Source organism: Oncorhynchus masou, chromosome 22 (assembly GCF_036934945.1).
Source record: "Oncorhynchus masou masou isolate Uvic2021 chromosome 22, UVic_Omas_1.1, whole genome shotgun sequence".
Taxonomy (NCBI): Eukaryota; Metazoa; Chordata; class Actinopteri; order Salmoniformes; family Salmonidae; genus Oncorhynchus; species Oncorhynchus masou.
The window spans coordinates 24,018,585-24,038,114 of NC_088233.1; the positions used below are offsets into that span (position 1 = coordinate 24,018,585).

Here is a 19,530-nt window from a genome sequence, read left to right on the forward strand (position 1 = left end):
AATATATTGATAAAAGTCACTTTGTCCTAGAGAAATTTACATGGTTATCAAACTGTTACAGGAATTAAATTCCTACATGTTTTAATACCCAATTAAAATTAAACACTCTGTCAATTCCTAAGAATTTGTAAGACTCTTATTTGCATAAAATGGACAGAGACCAGTCTCAAAATCAATCAGCAGCGTTTATTCTCGAGAGTACTGAACATGATACAGTTTACCACAGGTTATAAACTGAAAATGTCGTCATTAGTTTTCGTACTACCCCGTCTCATCTCCACTCCAGTACAATGGCTGTATAGTTCAAGACTTCCCACATCGTCTCCCCCGAACTTAGATAATTTATGACCCGAGCCAATGTCTGCCTGTGTAGATAAGCATTCTAGCCAGTCTGACGATAAGGAACAGACAGTCATTGTTCTACTTCTTGATTATAATTACACACATTATATTCAGTACTAGGATTAAAAGAAAATTCATACATCTATACAGTAACATAATAGTATTCTGATTAGTCAGTCCTGATTGAAATGTATATATAATTAGTCATTATTGATAAAAAATCCCTTAACACAAACATCACGCCAGTGTAAGCCTACGCCAAAAACAGCCCTTATTTTAAGTGTTTCTAAAAAATGAATGGTGGAAAAACACTTGGAAGCAGTTCCCTATTTGACTGCTAGGTTTTGTGGGTATTATGAATCATACTGTGGTACTCTATAGCCGGTGCAGCGAAATGCTTATGTTATTGGCTCCTCACGGGGTCTGTAGTGACACCTCTAGCACTGAGATGCAGTGACTTAGGCCTCTGAGGAACTCGGGAGCCCAAGGTACACCAGATAAATTTACACAAGATATACTAACAATGTTATGTACAGCAGTAGATATATTAGAGTGAGCTATGCCAAGAATCTAGTATATAAATAAATGTGGGGTGTATAAACTGTAAATAAAATGAAGTATTCAGTGGCCATTTTAGCATGTAACAACACTAAACAATGCATTAATTGCACTATAACAATGACAAACGGTGCCCACAAACTGTTAGGGCCTTCATAAAGCTGTCCAAACATCTGACCACTGCTACAACTGGCTATCAGCGGAGCCTTGTCTGGCAGCGAAAGTTCATTTATTCTCATTTACTGCCTTAAAAAAAAAACATAGCCGATATGGCTGACTTGTTTGAACAAATGTGGATTCTAATGACAATTGAGATGTACAAACTATGGCGTAAGGAGACGACAAGCGGATAAGAGGCAATCCGTAATTTCGATTAAGACATTAAGCGAGCAAGGATGGATGTAACGTTAGTCAATATAACTATTTGTTTAGCTCTAATGAAATGTACAGCAACAGAATTCAGAACATGGGCCGTTCTTACAGTGTTCTCCCTGTACACCAAGTCAGAAACGTATGATAAATAAAGGAGGCATATAAGCAGACAATGAAAGCTTTTACAATATTTGATGATTACATTTCTCTAAAACAGGTAATAGAACACATGTGCACCACCAAGATAGAACAGTAGGTGAAATTAAGAGGGGTAAATAGACCAAACTATTCGGGTGAGGCTACTAACATCTTACTTCACAACATTCACTTAGTATTACTTTCTTAGCTACAGTATACATATCTCCCTGGCATTTTACATAATTTATGCAGCAGCATGCAAGACATTTTTGGACTCAGCGTTGTTGTGCTGTGCTCACTTGAACAGGAAGGTGGTGTGGCGGTCCTTTCGTGGGCAAATACTGTCATCAAACTTTGTCATCGGTCTGTCATTCTCTGGATTTATGGTGCTTTCAAGACAAATCATGACGGTGATCTTCAGGTCAGCTCTAGAAAAAGGCCAGAGTTCCCGACTTGTATTCCGATTTGAATGACAGTTCAAAAAAATTTTTTCCCCTCAAGTTCCAAGCTGTCTTGACAGCATGGCCAATGTATTCAGCCTTTTCTGTCCCATGGTGTTGCATGTGAATGTTTATTTTAAGCTTGGAAGAGAGACCCTTTCAGACAGATGTTTTAAATTCTTAAACTCAGACTTGGACCACAAATCCTCTCCACCAAATAGCAGGCAGGGGAAGCAAAATAGTGATTGCTTTAACAGTAGATTGTCGACGTGATTCACGATGACTGCTTGTCTGCCTATGGTAGCTATAACATGATTTTATCTGTGGCCAATGACCTTGACCCTTCTTGGACAGGCACTTCTAATGTAAATCTATGGCAGCACCCAAGGTGCTTGAATTTTCAAGCTCTCCCTGCAGATTCTGCAATGACCTAGTGTCCCCATGAGTGATAGAACACGGAGTCAATCACAGCACAATTAAAGAAGATTACCAATGCCTACGATCTGTATTTTCTACTGGCTGTCCCTCCCCCACAGAAAGCACTGAGCTCAGCTGAAACACCTGCCTTTAGAAAGCAAGAGACCATGTTTGTATGCAACTTTATTCACTCACTACTTTTGCCTTTACTTTGATTGCAAACTGATACGTGACCCATTAATTCCAAAATAACATGCAAAACTGTCAGTGTGGTGAGACCATTTCAGGTCCTTAGAGACGTACAGGCCAAGGAAGTTGAAGCTTTTGACCCTATCTACTGCTGTTCTGTCGATGAGGATAGTGCTCCCTGTTGTCCATGATCAGCTCCATTGTTTTGTTGAGGGATAGGTTATTTTCCTGGCACCCCTCCGCAAGGGCTCTAACCTCCTCCCTGTAGGCCATCTCGTCATTGTTTGTAATCAGGTCTACCATGGTCATGTTGTCAGCCAACTTGATGATTGAGTTAGTCATGGGTGAACAGGGAGTATAGAAGGGGGCTGAGCACACACCCCTGGGGGCACCCGTGTGGAGAATCAGTGTGGCAGAAGCGTTATTGCCTAACCTCACCAACTGGGGGCGGCCCATCAGTAAATTTGCATTTATTTAGAATCCCAATTAGCACTCTTCCTGGGGTCCAGCAACATTAAGGCAGCTATATACACACACAATTAAATAACATTTCATAACACATTGTGTCCTAATCAAATGAAACTACAAAAGTTTATTTAAGAATCCGAATAGACCTCAAACTTTGAAGGAAACACTGGGCCAAGAGTAAAGGTTAAGAGAGATTTATTTTACATAAAAAAGGGTGCAAACTTGATTTTCCCTTTAAGTTAGGAGGGAATAAAAAGTATGATTTTGGAAAGTTCCCAAGACACATTTCACTTGAGGTTTCTGGGGGCGAGGGGGGTAGGCATTTTAAGACAGAAAGAGTCGAGACCTCGTTTCTGTGTAACAAAAAAAAGGGGGGGTTTTCACAATTGGAGCCCTTAACCAGGTTAAAGCATTCAAATACATTTTGAAGTAACATTCATGTTTCAACACAGTAATATTCATAACACAATTGTAATACTTGACTCATATTCATAGCTTTGAAACTATTACCAGAACAGGAGACAGCTTTGAAGAGGGAGAAAAGAAAAACAGGTCAAGAAAATAGACTCCCATTTGAACATAATCAACTTTACATAATTTACAATTGAAAATAATCAGTACAATATTGCAGTCTTGTCTCTAACCACTGGAGGTCTACAGTTTAAGCAACTCTGAACGTAATGTCGGAAAAAGTCTACCTCACTTGAGCAGTCTTTGCAGCTCGTGCCCTACACATTTGTGGACAAATGCAAGCAACCATCGATAAATGGTCTCTTCAACACTGAGGAAGTGGAGAGAGTGTCTGGAACGACAGTGAGAATGAAAAAGGAACCAGCAATGATGAAAATGGTCGTTAAGGCCCTGATGGACCCTTTTCCTTCAAGCAAGATAGTATTCTTTAAATACAAAGCATACCAGTACAATAATAATTGTGCTTAAAGCCAATGAGAAAACCTCCGGTTGAATTAATCTACCACTAGATGCAGAAGGCATGACGAGGATACAACTGGTCAAAGCCATCTGACTCAGTGTCGTCTTCTAGTTGCTGATGGAGAGGGTACAAAGTCATGCCCCCCCCCCGTAGCATCTAGTTAATTTAGAGGTGACTGTACATATGTACATGTTGCACAAACTGTGGCAAAACATTTCAAGTATGTATTAAAGTAAGTGGTTCCATTAATAAAAAGGAAGTACAATGACAAGAAAACAAGGATGCCAAAACAATAACTTTGGTTGTTGGGATCAAGCAAGAAAAGGTCAAGAATACTTAAATGAAAAAAATTATAATCTGTAATCATAAGCAATATTACTATAGTAGAAGCCTCATGAATTCTTAGTCACGTAAATGATCTAAAGCAAAATAAGACCTTTTATATGTAAAGTCAGAAATATGCAACCATAACAATTCTGAGATGGTATGGTTGTTACACAAGCGCGGCCTGGGAAGACAGCAGGTAAGCAATAACATGGCAAAAAAATATAGATTTCTGAATGGTTTTCTCCAAAAGCACTTGCAATGATACAGCTAACCCACCAAATGCCAGTGTCTAAAATGGCATCACCTTAAGAGCAGAGAATAGGGCTCATGTCTACAACATGTTAACATTTCAGCACCCTTGGCACCAGAGGAAGGTGAGGTCATGAAGCTGGCACTGGGGGGCAAAGACAGATGAGAGAACAAAAAGTGTGTGTGCGCGCGCTAGAGACAGTAATGGCTTTTCTCTGAGGTATACATATTCATAGTCAGCGCATCCTGATACAGTGAGTGACATCTCAAACAAACCCTGCCATTGGAGGAGGTTGTGTTAACATGTCATGGAGGAAAAGGAATGTGCAGCGTCAAAAGTACCCCCAGTGGGATCAGAAGGCTGCATGGGCAAATATATACTGCCATCAGGGGGCGTGTGGGACTCCGGTGAATAAGCCAGTAAAAGTCCTCTGATCTTCACTAGTTACCCTAGCCACGAAGTCATAAACACCCCGACTTCTACAATTTATGTTCTTAAAAATGTCATTTTAAACCTACCTCTAACCACAATGATAATATTATGCCTAACACTAATCTTAAATTAAGACCAAAAAGTGTCATGCATTTTTACGATATAGCCAATTTTGACAATATGGCTGTGGTAACTAGCGGAAAATACATCCTCGGTCCTCAAGAAACCCTGGGGTCAGCACCTCCATGCTGCACCAGTGTCATAGAAAGTTTAAAGGGCTGGGATAAATACAGTCCTTTCTCTCTTCCTTCAAGTAATCACTGATTGGACATGACTAGAAAAGCCATTTCTTTCAACTGTCACATTATATCACTAAGTACTTCAAGGAAGGGAGGACGCCAACAAAAACAACAAGGTAAAGGAGAGAGAAAAGGAGAGAGCAAGAGAAGGAGAGCGACACCACATGACAACAGCCTAAGCCTTTTACCCACTTCACAATTATCCTGGTGTGGTCAGCAGCGATGTCTAAAAGTCTGAATGATAGGTGGGTGAATCAACTGACCAATCCATGAATTAAGATCACTCACAAGCACATCATTTAGTCAGACAATGGCATTTGAGTAAATCCTGACATTCCACTACTTGACTAAGACTCGTCCCACATCTTTCAATTCAAGTACATTTGAAATAATTTAAACTGCAGAGATACTTACTCAAGACATACACTTTCAAGGAAGAATACGACATTTGCACACAGTACAAAAAAAAAAACTGCTTTGTTACTCAAAAATATACATAGCTTCTGTTTGTCTATCCCTATATAAGACAGCTAGGGAACTGACTCCAAAGATAAAAACATATCATACAGTATCACACAAGCCTGTGTGTCTGTGTACAAGGGAGTTATTCAATAGAAGCATAAGGAAATTGACAATTCCTCCAGCCTTGACTCAAAGCCACAGAGTTCTTTCCACAGTTTCCATAATACACAAGTGAAACAGTGGATAGTATCTAGATGGTAGAGAGCGAGGCTGGCATTCTAACTGCAGTCAACAGTAGGTACAAAATAAGTAGTGCACTCAATCGCTGTTTAAATACTCCCCCCCCCCATGAAAAAGCAATATCATTCAATGATTAAAAAAACACAAATTACAGGACATCATACATTTTCAGTTCACATTGACAACACAAAACAAAATAAATTGAAAACAGACAAGATAACCACTCAGGAGTAAACACTGAGGTTTACCAAAAGGGTAGAATATTATTGTAAAATGTAGCATTTCACAACCTCAAATGTTTTGACTGCAGAGGAACACAAATAAGCAAATCTGAAGAATAAAAAAAAGGTCCTTCACTTCCTTTTACTCTGATGACCTTAGATGACCTGTCACGAGTCACAAAACTGTTCCTGTATTTGAAATCTTCAAATTCTGCTTTCTCAACCTTGTCTGCACTAAAATTGATTTAAAGTGAGAGACCACAGTGTCATCTCCTAAAAAGCAACTATTTCCACAGGCTAAATCATTTTGACCTCTAAGGGGCATTGAGGCAGCTGTATAGTCTCCCTCTCTACAGCTTCCATTTCTTAAGTCCAGGTCTTGAGCGTCGACACTGCAGCACAGCTCCATTTTTTTGTTCTAGCCCAGCAAACACACCTGATTCAAAAATACTCAACTAATCATTAAACCTGTAATTAGTTGATTCAGGTGTTCCGGCTGGGCTAGAACAAAAATATGCAACACCTTAAGGTACCCCAGGAATCCAGTTGAGCAACACTGCTCTATAGGAACCAGACTTGTCAACATGTCTTCTTATTGGCTGGTGTGTTGTTGCAGTGAACAGATGCCTATCCTGATAGGCTCTGAAGAGAGGTGGTTTGATTAAGGCATTACATGGTAAGGCCAGCAGGAGGAGCAGTAGCATCTAAAATCAATAGGAGAGCCAAGTCTGTTCTCCTTGTCCCAGATTCAGTACACAGACAGACAGACTGGAGGTAGAAGCCACCCTAAAGTGTACACCTGGTGTCAGTTCATGATAGCCCAATCCTAGCTTTAAACATTGGGAGAATTTTTTTTTACAAAAAATCTACAACTGACCTTAGATCAGCAGTTGGAAGCAACTTTCCTTAAATCCGCAGACACAAAGTCAGGTGTTTGTGGATAACAGGGACCAGTTTACAGGTTACTGGCAATGTTGCGAAATGCAACTCATAACAGATCTATTGGCAATTCTCCCCCCCAAACATTTTTTTGACCTGAAATTGAAAAGCTGAAAAGGAGTGGGTGGGTAATATTGACCAGTGCATCAAACATGGATCTGGAATACAAATAATTTTCAGTTAAATCTAAATCTGGTAACATAATAGGTCCTCTGTCCACACACATCCCTTTGGTCACTCGCTGCAGTCTAACATTTTTCTTGCATATCATTGAAATTAGCACAATTGTTTTGAACAAAAATGGAGGCAGAAGGCAAAGTGATTGTTAGTGATTATTGAGAGGTGAATTGGTACTCATCAGGTTTTTTCTGGTAAGGATGCATTAGAAAAGTGATTATTTTGGTGTTCCCTCCTTTTCTACCATTTCTTTCTGATTTGACTACTTATGCCAATCCCAAATCAACCTGCAGACCATTCTTGATAGATTTGAAAGAACCTGTGGCATCTTTGCATATCTACAAGGGACCATGTAGGTGTCTAGGGTTGAAGCAAGGTTACTTCAAGACTAGGAAGCATCATCTATAATGCCTTCTTCAAAAGACAGTCAAACAGGGCTTAGTGGGAGGAGCTTCCTGGCATATGAACCAATTAGCCATTAGGGCACATTCACACATTCAAACAAACAAACATCCACACCTATGTATGTAGACATAAATTTGTATGAACAAAAAGCAAATGGGACAGCTTAAGACCGGCTTTTACTGTGGAGGTGAGTGGGTTTGGAGAGAGAGAAAGAGGAGAGAGACACAAGAAAGAAAGGTGGTAGAGGTCTATAGACTGGTCTCCTCACGTCCGAAAAGAGAAATGGAGAGGGAAAGACTTGTCTTTTGATCTCCACTTGAAAAAACAAAAACCAAACTGGGGCAGATGAAGAGATGTCCTCAGGCATCCTCCAGTATTCAGAGGAAAGGTCAAAAGTCAAATTTAGTCATTCATCCACCGAGAAGGAAAGAAAAGGACTTTGTGGCCAAGGTCTTCATGTGTATAGTAGTTCCATTCAGTAGGTCCAGGTCAGTAAGAATCCCATTTCTCTTGTAATAACTCTCTCCCAGAAATGTCCCTTCGTTAGTTTCTTTAAAACTAAACTCGCTCAGCGACACCGGACAGGGTAGCAGATCATTTCTGCCGTGGAGTGTTCTTCTTCCGTTTTCGCTTGAAGAAGCAACAGCACCTGAAGAGAAAGGATTAAGAGACAGAAGAGGAAAGTTACTTGACAATCTATATATCTTTCAATATACTGCAATCACTCCAAACTTACTCAACTTCAAATATGTAATTAATGTGAACATTTAACAGTTGTAAAAATGGAGTGCGAGAGTGACGTGAGAAGAGAGGGAGCATGTGATGGGGAGGGAATAAACCCAGACTGTATGCTACCCAGCTGGCACAAAACGTTTCCGTAATGTTCTACAATTAGATCGAACAAGGTTGCAGGCAGGTAACTGTATAGCCAACGTTGCAGTTCTTTGTGAACCCCATACGAATGCCATCACAAATCCGTTCTTGACGGAGACAAGCACTGTGTGGCTATGTCTTTCCAGTTGAGCTACATAATCATACTTCAGCTCCTCTTAGTAGTGTGAAAAGGATATTAGTCACTTCATGTGAGAAGCCTCAAATCCAATATGAAAGCAACATTGTTATTTGTTTAATGGAATGTCAAGGGTGAAGCCAATAAACCAACACAGTGCTGGATATGTTGTCTGGTGCTAGTCTGGTGGGATTCGTTTAGTGCTAGTCTGGTCCACTCCTTTTGAATGGCTGATGTGTATGGGAGTAGGACTCACCACAGGTTGAGCATTTTCACGCAGCTACAGAGAGTGTGACGAGAAAAGACAGATTAATACTGTACAGAGATCGAGACAACGATGCAAGATAGTCCTTGTGCAAGGTAGAACCACATGCATGCACACACACAGACACAAAGAGTGTGGCTAAGGACAATCATCGCAGTTCATGCAAGGGAAACTAAAACAAAGACAGAAAGGTGAAAGTATGAGGGGAATTTTGTTATTTTTTTGTTTTAGCTAGAAAGTATATTTTCAGATTCAAATAATTCAGATAATCAGAAATTGTAAGAATTTTGCCCCATATCATAATTGAAACTAACTGAACCAAAATATGTTTTTTTGCAGATTATCAGTTCACCACCCGGTCCTGACAGGTTCCTGCCACAAGAGACAACTTGTTTGGACATGATTTTATCCCAGCTCAGGCAGTTTGATTTCTTGTATCTAATACACTTTCACGGTACTTCAAACTGGTTGGAATTGGACAGTTAGTCAGTCTCATGGACTGAAGCAAGAGTTACAGTAAAGAAATTATCCAAAATACCACTGTCATAAATTGTCTTCAATGTCTTCACTGACATTTTTAACCTCTCCCTGACCCAGTCTGTAATATCTACATGTTTCAAGCAGACCACTATAGTCCCTGTGCCCAAGAACGTCAAGGTAACCTGTCTAAATGACTATTGACCCGTAGCACTCATCTGTAGTTTTGAAAGCCTGGACATGGCCTTCATCTGCAACTGGATCCTAGACTGCCTGACGGGACGCACCTCGGTGGTGATGGTAGGCAACAACACATTGATCACATTGACCCTCAACACAGGGGCCCCTCAGGGTCGTGTGCTTAGTTCCCTCCTGTACTCCCTGTTCACCCACAAAGGCGTGGCCACGCATGACTCCATTACCATCATTAAGTTTGCAGAAGGTGGTAGGCCTGATCACCTACAACCACGAGACAGCCTATAGGGATGTCAGAGACCTGGCAGTGTGGTGCCAGGACAACCTCTTCCTCAACGTCAGCAAGACAAAGGAGCTGATCATGGATTACAGGAAATGGAGGGTCGAGCATGCCCCCATTCATGTTGACAGGGCTGAAGTGAAGAGAGTCGAGAGCTTCAAGTTCCTCAGTTTCCACATCACTAAGGATCTATTATGGTCCAAACACACAAACGCAGTCATGAGGAGTGCACAATAATGCCTCTTCCCCCCCAGGAGGCTGAACAGATTTGGCTTGGGCCCTCAGATCCTCAACAATGTCTACAGCATCACCACTGAGCATCTTGACTGGCTGCATCCCCACTTGGTATGTCAACTACTTGGCATCTGACAGCAAGGCACTGCGCAGAGGGTAGTGCGTACGGCCCAGTACATCACTGGGGCAGAGCTCCCTGCTATCCAGGACCTCTACAACAGGCGGTGACAGAGGAAGGCCCTAAGAATTGTTGAAGACTTCAGCCACCCGTAATAGACTGTTCTCTCTGCTACCGCACGGTAAGTGGTAACGATGCACAAAGTCTGGAACCAACAGGACCCTGAATAACTTTTATCCCCAAGCCATAAGACAGCTAAATAGTTAGTTAAATAAATAGCTAACTGGACTATCAGCATTGCACTGACTTTTTTTTATACTCATCATATATGCTACTGCTACATCCAAACGGCCTCAAGTGCAGACCACGTGTACGGCGTTGTGTGTGTGAGCAGTTTGCTGATGTCAACGTTGTGAACAGAGGGACCCATGGTGGCAGTGGGGTTATGGTACGGGCAGGCATAAGCTATGGACAACAAACAAATTAGCATTTTATCTATGGCAATTTGAATGCACAGAGAAACCGTGATGAGATCCTGAGGCTTGTTGTCGTCCCATTCATCCACCTCCATCGCCTCATGTTTCAGCATGATAACGCACGGCCCCATGTCGCAAGGATCTGTACACAATTACTGAAAGCTGAAAATGTCCCTGTTCTTACATGGCTTGCGTACTCACCAGACATGTCACCCATTGAGCATGTTTCTGACAATATGTTTCCTGCCAATATCCAGCAACTTCACACAGTCATTGAAGAGGAGTGGGACAATCAACAGCCTGATCAACTCTATGCGAAAGAGATATGTTGTGCTGCATGAGGCAAATGGTGGTCATACCAGATAGTGACTACCTTCCTGATCCACGCACCTACTTTAATTTTTTTAATTTAAAAAAAGTTATCTGTATTCCCATTCATGTGAAATCTATAGGTCAGGACCGAATACATTTATTTCCATTTACTGTTGTCCTTATAAGAATTGTGTCTCAGTAAAATCATAGAAATTGTTGCATGTTTATATTTTCGTTTAGCATATTATTCAGTGTTTTACTTTTCTATTATTTCTCTTTTCTTTCTCTCTGCATTGTTGGGAACGGCCCGAAAGTAAGCATTTCACTGTTATTCTGCACTTGTTTAAGAAGAATGTCTCAAATAAAATTTGATTTGATTACAACTAAAAAACGAAGTGCTTTCGAAAGGGACAGATGACCAAGCAAAAATGGGGAGAGCGCGAGCTAGCTACGACAGAAGAAAAAGCAGCAGAAACGTACTTGGCCTCATCCACCACCTCCACGTCGGCCTGCGCTGCGATAGGTGCGTTGGAGTGGGCCGTCATTGGGTCATCGGCATTCAGTTCCCCATTGGTGGAGCTGACCACCTGAGGCACATGGAAAAAAAGTAATATCAGCCATGCAAAAATAAAGATAATTCTGCTAGATGACTAAATGCCAAAATTGACATTGCGTCGTAAGATTAACAAAACACTGTCATGATCATACTATAGCCCAAAGTGTCATGATAACATCTTGTGACAACCAACATAACTCTGTCACGAGTCACATAAAACTGTTACTCATGTATGCATGTTGGCTTGGTCTACTGCTAACTAACTCAATTTTGTATTAGTTTATTTAAAAATGTGCTTTTCCCCCACTCCAAATACATATGCAAACAACTTACAGAAATAAACTACATCCTCTGCCCAGACCCGTACGCTCACACCTCCATCCTTAGTGCCTGCATTATTGTTTGTCACATTGCCTTATATTGTACCGATTTGTTTTTCCTTGGTCGCAGATGCCATTTCACTAATCGATCATTCAATTTTTCCATTGTGTTAATTGATTTCCACGTTGTCATACGTTTTTTCCAGATGAGTGATGAGAATCGTCCGGTCCATTGGGTATCACTATACCCTCATATGCCATGTCTTTAAATATGCATACAGACTGATTCAAATTAAGTTTACATTGTAATACTTCTGACAGCCAACTTTCTAGCTCCACCCAAACATTTAGGATTTTATAGCATTCCCAGAAAACATGGATTATTGAATCATTGTTAGTTTTACACTTCAGACATGACTCTGACGTTGTGCTGTAGAATGTGAATTTATTTCACTTGTATGATAAATTACATACATTAGTTTATACTGCATTGACACACATTTTCATTAACTGCAATTTCATTAGTTATGCGCCAACTTTCCCCCCCATCTTGTGTCAATATCAGTTATTTTAAGTCTTGGTTAAAATAGTTTGGGTTTTTCAGTTTGTCCGTTGGATATGCTCTCTGCAAGGTTTGGTATATATCTAACCTATCATATGAACATTATTTTCTGACTCAAATAAGATTCCCTCAAGGTTGCTCTGATGTTCAAAATATTGTGTGATATGTAACTTAAGTTGAATGTATTTCAAATTGGTCAGTCCAAAATGACTTTTTAATTCTGTCATGGAAATGAATGTATTTCCTGTTACCAAGTCATTTACAGTTTCTATGCCTTTAGTTTATCCATGTGGACCAATTTATCAGTGAATTCTGAAAAGCTATGCTAGCCAACAATCTTAACTACAACTAATAGTTTCAAGAAAGCGTAATGCCAGTTGTCATAAGCTGTTATAACATCAGCTCTGTAATGACTGCTTACGGCATCTTGCCCGTTCGGTCACAAACATTACAGTAATACGTAGGCCCTCATGACAGAAATATAAACTAAAGTTAAGTTACTTATTTCCCTCCATACAGCTTAGCCACTTCCAGACATCCATGTGTGGTGTCACTTATGTGGCTCATTAGCCTTTACTCTACTCCCGGTCTCCCTTAATGGGAAAGGATCTTGCTTGAGTGTGAGTGAACATGTGTCTGGTGGGCCTTGTGAACCGGTCTCTCCCTGTCTGCCGCCTCCTCAGACTAAATGTCTGCATGCTGCTATGAAAAAGCTGGTCTCTCCCTGTCTTGTTCCTGAACACAACATGTTAATCATCATTGCTGTTGATCAACATAACATCTTCGCATACACAGTACAACATCTATCTTAAGAGTAAAGAGCGGGTGAGAGCAATGTGGCGAGGGCCCCACCTATGAAGAGTTTCTGCCATATTGCTTTCATCTTTTATGTCCCTTCGTATCTGTGGGCTAGAGGGCTATCAAGGACATAGGCAACAAAGCAGGTTTTTTGGTTTGGAAGCCAGCCACTAAGTAGTAGTCGGTATCTCAGTGGTTGGTGTATACCTGCACAGAGCCCCCATGCCTGTCTGCGGCCAGGTGGGAGCTGCTCAGGTAGGAGGAGTTTGTCTGCCGGTGGGGCTGTGCATCCCATGCCCCTCTGCGGTCTGATGCTGCCATCTGGTTGGTTGGGGAGGCAGATGAGCAGAGCAAGATGTGGGTGGGCGGTGCAAGTGAGTGAGAGCAGCAGGTGCCAACAGGCCATGCAACGCAGGAAAACAAAGAAAAACAGAGGTGAGACGCATGGCGAAGCTGGGAATACGTGTAAGCAATTGAAAACAACCAGGTCAAAACAAAAAAAGTATGGCAAAATTACAAATTTAAAAAGGTACTCAGCAAAATGACGTTGCCACGAGCAGCATCGCCGATATCGCGATGAGCGATATGCAACACTTCACTCTCATACAGTATCTGCGCATGTGCAAAGGTTCGCGTCACGCGGTGACCGCGTGGTAGCCACGGGACCAAAACAGTGGAGAAGTAGAGCCTCACGTTTCAACACTAAGTTGTTGCGGAAATGAACCCTTAATCTACTTCATATGGCTGAGTCTACCTTAATTTGATTTCTGATTTTAAAGCAAAACATTTTAGACAGTTATAAGAAACCCTGTATGTATGTTTGACATCTTTTTCTGTATTACCATATTTTATAACCCTGGTGGCTTTCCTAAGAGACTTGCAATTGTTTCTTTGTCCTGGCTGCATTGATCGAGTAGTCTGGGCCAGCAAGCACTGCTTTATCCCCCCATGTATCTTGTTCTTTCACTGTTCCTCTGGACAGGACAGGTTGCACGTGACAGGACATTGAGGGACTAGCTACTAATAAAGTTGTTGCAGGGGCCTTTGGCAGGGGTCTTATGCAGTCTGGGAGCTTTCAACTGGTAATTACTGCGAGTTCAATTCAGACTGGTTGTCATATCCTGTATTGCGGGTCTGAAGTTCTGGCTCAATAAAACGACTCGTGCTTGGAGAGACTGATGGGGTGATGTGTCGACCTACTCAAAACCAAGGATGTTTCCTTTCTCGTCCTCTCATTTCTCTCCTTTTTTCTACCTCTAGTTCTCTTCAAGTCCACTCTGCCTTACTCACCTTCCTCTTTCTCCCTCTACCTAAATCTCCCCTCCATCTCAATTCCTTCCTCTTCCCTCTGTCTCTCCAGCTTGCTCTTACAATCCCTTTTTGGCACATACTGGAGCACCAATGGAGACAGGTGGGTTGTTGTTCAGAGCTGAAGCAATGATTAGAGATAAGTCTGGGACTCCAGACTCACGTAGAACTACTCTAGCTGCAGCCAATCAAATTTGAGACAAGCTTCACTGCCTGTTGGGAGCCATAGCTGGAGGACTTCCAACTGTGAAATTGCTTTTGCGTCTCTCCATGCCTCTTTCTGGTTGAACACAGCCAGGCAGAGGCGGAGATGGACGAGGTATTTTGGTGCCAACAGCAACTCATCTAAAAGATCAGCTGAGACTACATGTTAGGTTCTAATTTCAACCTGAAAGCGCCTTTTGCTTCTGTCTTTTCCAAAAGCGGAGATGCTGAGAAATATTATTTTTTACTAGAACTGTTAGAAAATCAAGCCATATAGCCCCAAACCAACCGAAAAAAGATTTGAGAAGAAAGCTCGAAGTGTGTGGAGCATAAGCAAAGCCACCCAGTTGGAAAAAAACTATATGGACTACTACTCTTTTGCCTTAAAATTGTACGAATTTAAATGGTGTTGGACTTACTGTAGTGTAAACTGTAAAGCTTGTTGAGAGCTAAGGTGATATATTTAGACAATCCCAAACCCATAATCATAAGTCTTGCAACTCCATAGCATTGAAACTAATTCTACAGTAGGTCACTTATACAAATATATGGTGTTCAAGCAAGCAATACTTATTCATTGTCCTTGAGGCTTGTAAGGTGGGGACCAACACCATTTCAATCTCCTTCAATTTAGGAATTGGCTCTCCTATTGAGAAATTCCATGTCCAAATCAACTGACAGGAATGGAAATAGTATTGACTTGAACCATGCACATTTTCATCACAAGGATTTGTATATTCATGAATTTGTTGATTCCAGTAGATTTTCTGGAAATTATTGGCTTTTTCAGATGAACAGGCAGAGCTGAAGTGAGACTGTGTTTACCTGGTTCCGTAGGGGTTGTTGCTGAGAGGGCCTGTCTCTGTTAGCATTGCTTTCTCTCGTGATGGCAGACGCACCCGAGTCCACGTTGACAGCCCCCACTGGAGTAGGCTGAGAGAAAGAGTCAAAACGAGAGAAAGAGAGAGACTGACAGGTAAACAAAAAGGCTCAAGGAAATATATACATTTTAATTCTTTCACGTGTTTTAAATTCTCTACATTTGATTTCCCAACTTTCCAGCTATGAAAAGGTACACAAATAGTTATTATACAAAAACAAAAAGGAATTAACAGTTAGCAAGCTGCTGCAAATCAGGACATTTACTCTAGTCTTTCAACAGCTGCTATTTGACAATTGTAGTTGAGACTACACTTATGCTATTTAGCACGTGAACGCTAGCTACTCACAATCGGTCTGCCATCCCAGTCGTAGGTGTAGTCAAAGGTGTATCCTTTACGCTCAAGCAGCTCGGTGAACAGAGTCCTCAAATACTCGTAGTCGGGCTTCTCAAAGAAGTCCAATCGCCGCACATAGCGCAGGTAGGTGGCCATCTCTTCTACAAATGGGGAAACACAGTCAACATGGTTCATGCAAAACAAGAGGCCCATCTAGTCATACCTGACAATTGAGTGCACTAAGGCCACATTTTCCCCTCTACTGATGGTTTGTCACAAAAACTGCTGCTTTATTTGTAAGTATTTGTAAACAGCTTGTGCACGTTATCTAAGGAAGTCTCGAGGTTGCTCGCCTGAGGTAAAGTATATCATGATAAACTGTAGACCACACTATCTACCTAGAGATTTCATCTGTATTTTTCGTAGCTGTCTACATACCACCACAGACCGATGCTGGCACTAAAACCGCAATCAATGAGCTGTATACCGCCATAAGAAAACAGGAAAATGCTCATCCAGAGGCGGCGCTCCTAGTGGCCGGGGACTTTAATTCAGGAAAACGTAAATCAACTTTACCTCATTTATATCAGCACGTTGTGCAACTAAAGGAAAAGAAATCCTAGACCACCTTACTCCACACACAGACGCATACAAAGCTCTCCCTCACACTCCATTTGGCAAATCTGACCATAATTCTATCCTCCTGATTCCCGCTTACACGCACAAATGAAAGCATGAAGCACCAGTGACTAGCTATATAAAAAAAGTGGTCAGATGAAGCAGATGCTAAACTACAGGACTGTTTTTCAAGCACAGACTGGAATATGTTCCGGGATTCTTCCAATGGCATTGAGGAGTAGACCACATTAGTTACTGGCTTTATCAATAAGTGCAGCGATGACGTCGTCCCCACAGTGACTGTACGTACATACCCCAACCAGAAGCCATGGATTACAGGCAACATTCGGACTGAGCTAAAGGGTAGAGCTGCCGCTTTCAAGGAGTGGGACTCTAACCCGGAAGCTTATAAGAAATCCCACTCTGCAACCTGTGCTTGCTTCAAGGCAAGTAACACTGAAACATGCATGAGCGGATTAGCTGTTCTGGGAAACTGTGTGATCACGCTTTCTGCAGCCGATGTGAGTAAGACCTTTAAACAGGTCAACATTCACAAGGCCGCAGGGCCAGACGGATTACCAGGACGTGTACTCCCAGCATGCAAGTGTCATCATTGACATTTTCAACATGTCCCTGATTGAGTCTGTAATACCAACATGTTTCAAGCAGACCACCATAGTCCCTGTGTCCAAGAACACTAAGGTAACGTGCCTAAATGACTACCAACCTGTAGCACTCACGCCTGTAACCATGAAATGCTTTGAAAGGCTGGTCATAGCTCAAACACCATTATCCCAGAAACACTAGACCTAAAATGTGCATACCACACCAACAGATCCACAGATGATGCAAGCTCTATTGCACTCCACACTGCCCTTTCCCACCTGGACAAAAGGAACACCTATATGAGAATGCCATTCATTGACTACAGCTCAGTGTTCAACACCATAGTGCCCTCATAGCTCATCACTAAGCTAAGGACCCTGGGACTAAACATCTCCCTCTGCAACTGGATCCTGGACTTCCCGACGGGCTGCCCCCAGGTGGTATGGGAAGGTAACAACACATCTGCCACGCTGATCCTCAACTTGGGGACCCCTCAGGGCTGCATGCTCAGTCCCCTCCTGTACTCCCTGTTCACACAACAATCTCTCCCTCAAGGACAACAATCTCTCCCTCAACATGACCAAGACAAAGGAGATGGATGAAAAGGAGGACTGAGCACGCCCCCATTCTCATCGGTGGGGCTGTAGTGGAGCAGGTTGAGAGCTTCAAGTTCCTTGGCATCCATGTCACCAACAAACTAACATGATCCAAGCACACCAAGACCGTCGTGAAGAGGGCATGACAAAACCTATTCCTCCTCAGGAGACTGAAAAGATTTGTCATGGGTCCTCAGATCCTCAAAACGTTTTACAGCTGCACCAATCGAAGGGGTGCATCACTACCTGGTAAGGCAACTGCTCTGCCTCTGACCGCAAGGCACTACAGAGGGCAGTGCGTACGGCCCAGTAAATCACCGGGACCAAGTCATAAAAATAGTCCAAGACACCAGCCACCCTAGTCAGACTGTTCTTTCTGCTACCACACGACAAGCGGTACCATAGCGCCAAGTCTAGGTCCCAGAAGCTTCTAAACAGCTTCTACCCCAAGCCATAAGACTGCTGAACAAGTAAACAAATTGCTACCCAGACTATTTGCATTGCTTTTACTCTCAGTTTATTATCTATGCATAGTCATTTTAATAACTCTACCTTCATGTACATATTACCTTGACCCCGGTGCCCCCCGCACATTGACTCTGTACCGTTACCCCCTGTATATGGCCCGCTATTGTTATTTACTGCTGCTCTTTAATTATTTGTTATTCTTATCTATTACTATTTTTTAAAGTTATTTTCTTAAAACTGCATTGTTGGTTAAGGGCTTGTAAGTAAGCATTTCACTGTAAGGTGAATACCTGTTGTATTCGGCGCATGTGACAAATCAAATTTGATTTGATTTATATAGCAAATGTGCCCACTGATTTTGGCACATGCTCTTCAGCCAATAGCTCGCAGGTAGGCTACCTACATTATGAGATTATTATGGATAAGAGCGATATTATTTGTATCTATCAAACGGCAGCCAAGCATCAATCATCATGTCACCAGAATAAGATCCTCGCTATTTATTGGAATATGTGCATCTAGCTCGTCACCTTACACATTCACACCCTGTGAAATTCTCATAACGTATTTAATCTATTGCCTAACAAACTGCATGCTTTCGAGTCGTGTAAGTTGTGGGAGGACCACACAAAATATTGAGTGACTACTTCAATATGATGGTTATATCAATATTTGCACATTTCTCGTATAATTAATTTTTAACGACCCAAAAAGACACCACCATGTCAAACGAATAAATTGTCGGCATTTCTAAAAATTTAACTGGCAGTTCCTGTTTCCATCAGCCCAGTTGTAAATTGTCATGCAACAGCTAAATTCATCCGCATGAAAAGTTGATGGAAACATGGTTTCTTGCAAATACATGCTCCATCATTCACTTTCTTATGCACCTGTCCTCCAAGAAGCATCTTCTGCTAACTTAACTTCTTTGGGATAGGGGGTAGCATTTTCACTTTTGGATGAAAAGCGTGCAGAGTAAACTTCCTCCTACTCAGTCCCAGATGCTAATATATGCATATTGTTAGTATTGGGATAGAAAACAGTCTGAAGTTTCTAAAACTGTTTGAATGATGTCTAAGTATAACAGAACGCATATGGCAGGCAAAAACCTGAGAAAAAATCCAAACTGGAAGTGGAAAATCTGAGGTTTGTAGTTTTTGAACTCAGCCCCTATCAAATATACAATGGGATATGGGTCATTTTGCTTCCACTAGATGTCAACCGTCTTTAGAACGTTGTTTCAGGCTTCTTCTGTGAAGGGGGGCCGAATGAGAGGGGATTGAGTCAGAGGTATGGCAGCAGCC

At 41.7% G+C, this 19,530-nt stretch overlaps 1 protein-coding gene across 8 annotated transcripts in view; it reads right to left on the reverse strand.

The window, feature by feature from the left end:
• Positions 1 to 3,102: 3,102 nt before the first annotated feature.
• LOC135509221 (casein kinase I-like) overlaps positions 3,103 to 19,530 on the reverse strand; it is a 70,008-nt gene continuing 53,580 nt past the window's right edge. For 2 of the 8 annotated variants that reach the window (XM_064929702.1, XM_064929703.1), the window contains 4 exons: positions 15,951 to 16,099; positions 15,547 to 15,654; positions 13,417 to 13,530; positions 3,103 to 11,560 (listed from right to left, as the gene is read on the reverse strand). In XM_064929702.1, the coding sequence (XP_064785774.1) occupies positions 11,357 to 11,560; positions 13,417 to 13,530; positions 15,547 to 15,654; positions 15,951 to 16,099 (575 nt within the window). In that variant the 3' untranslated portion in view covers positions 3,103 to 11,356. The remainder of the gene's footprint in view (positions 11,561 to 13,416; positions 13,531 to 15,546; positions 15,655 to 15,950; positions 16,100 to 19,530) is intronic. The other 6 variants (XM_064929704.1, XM_064929707.1, XM_064929705.1 and 3 more) reach the window with 6 other exon arrangements.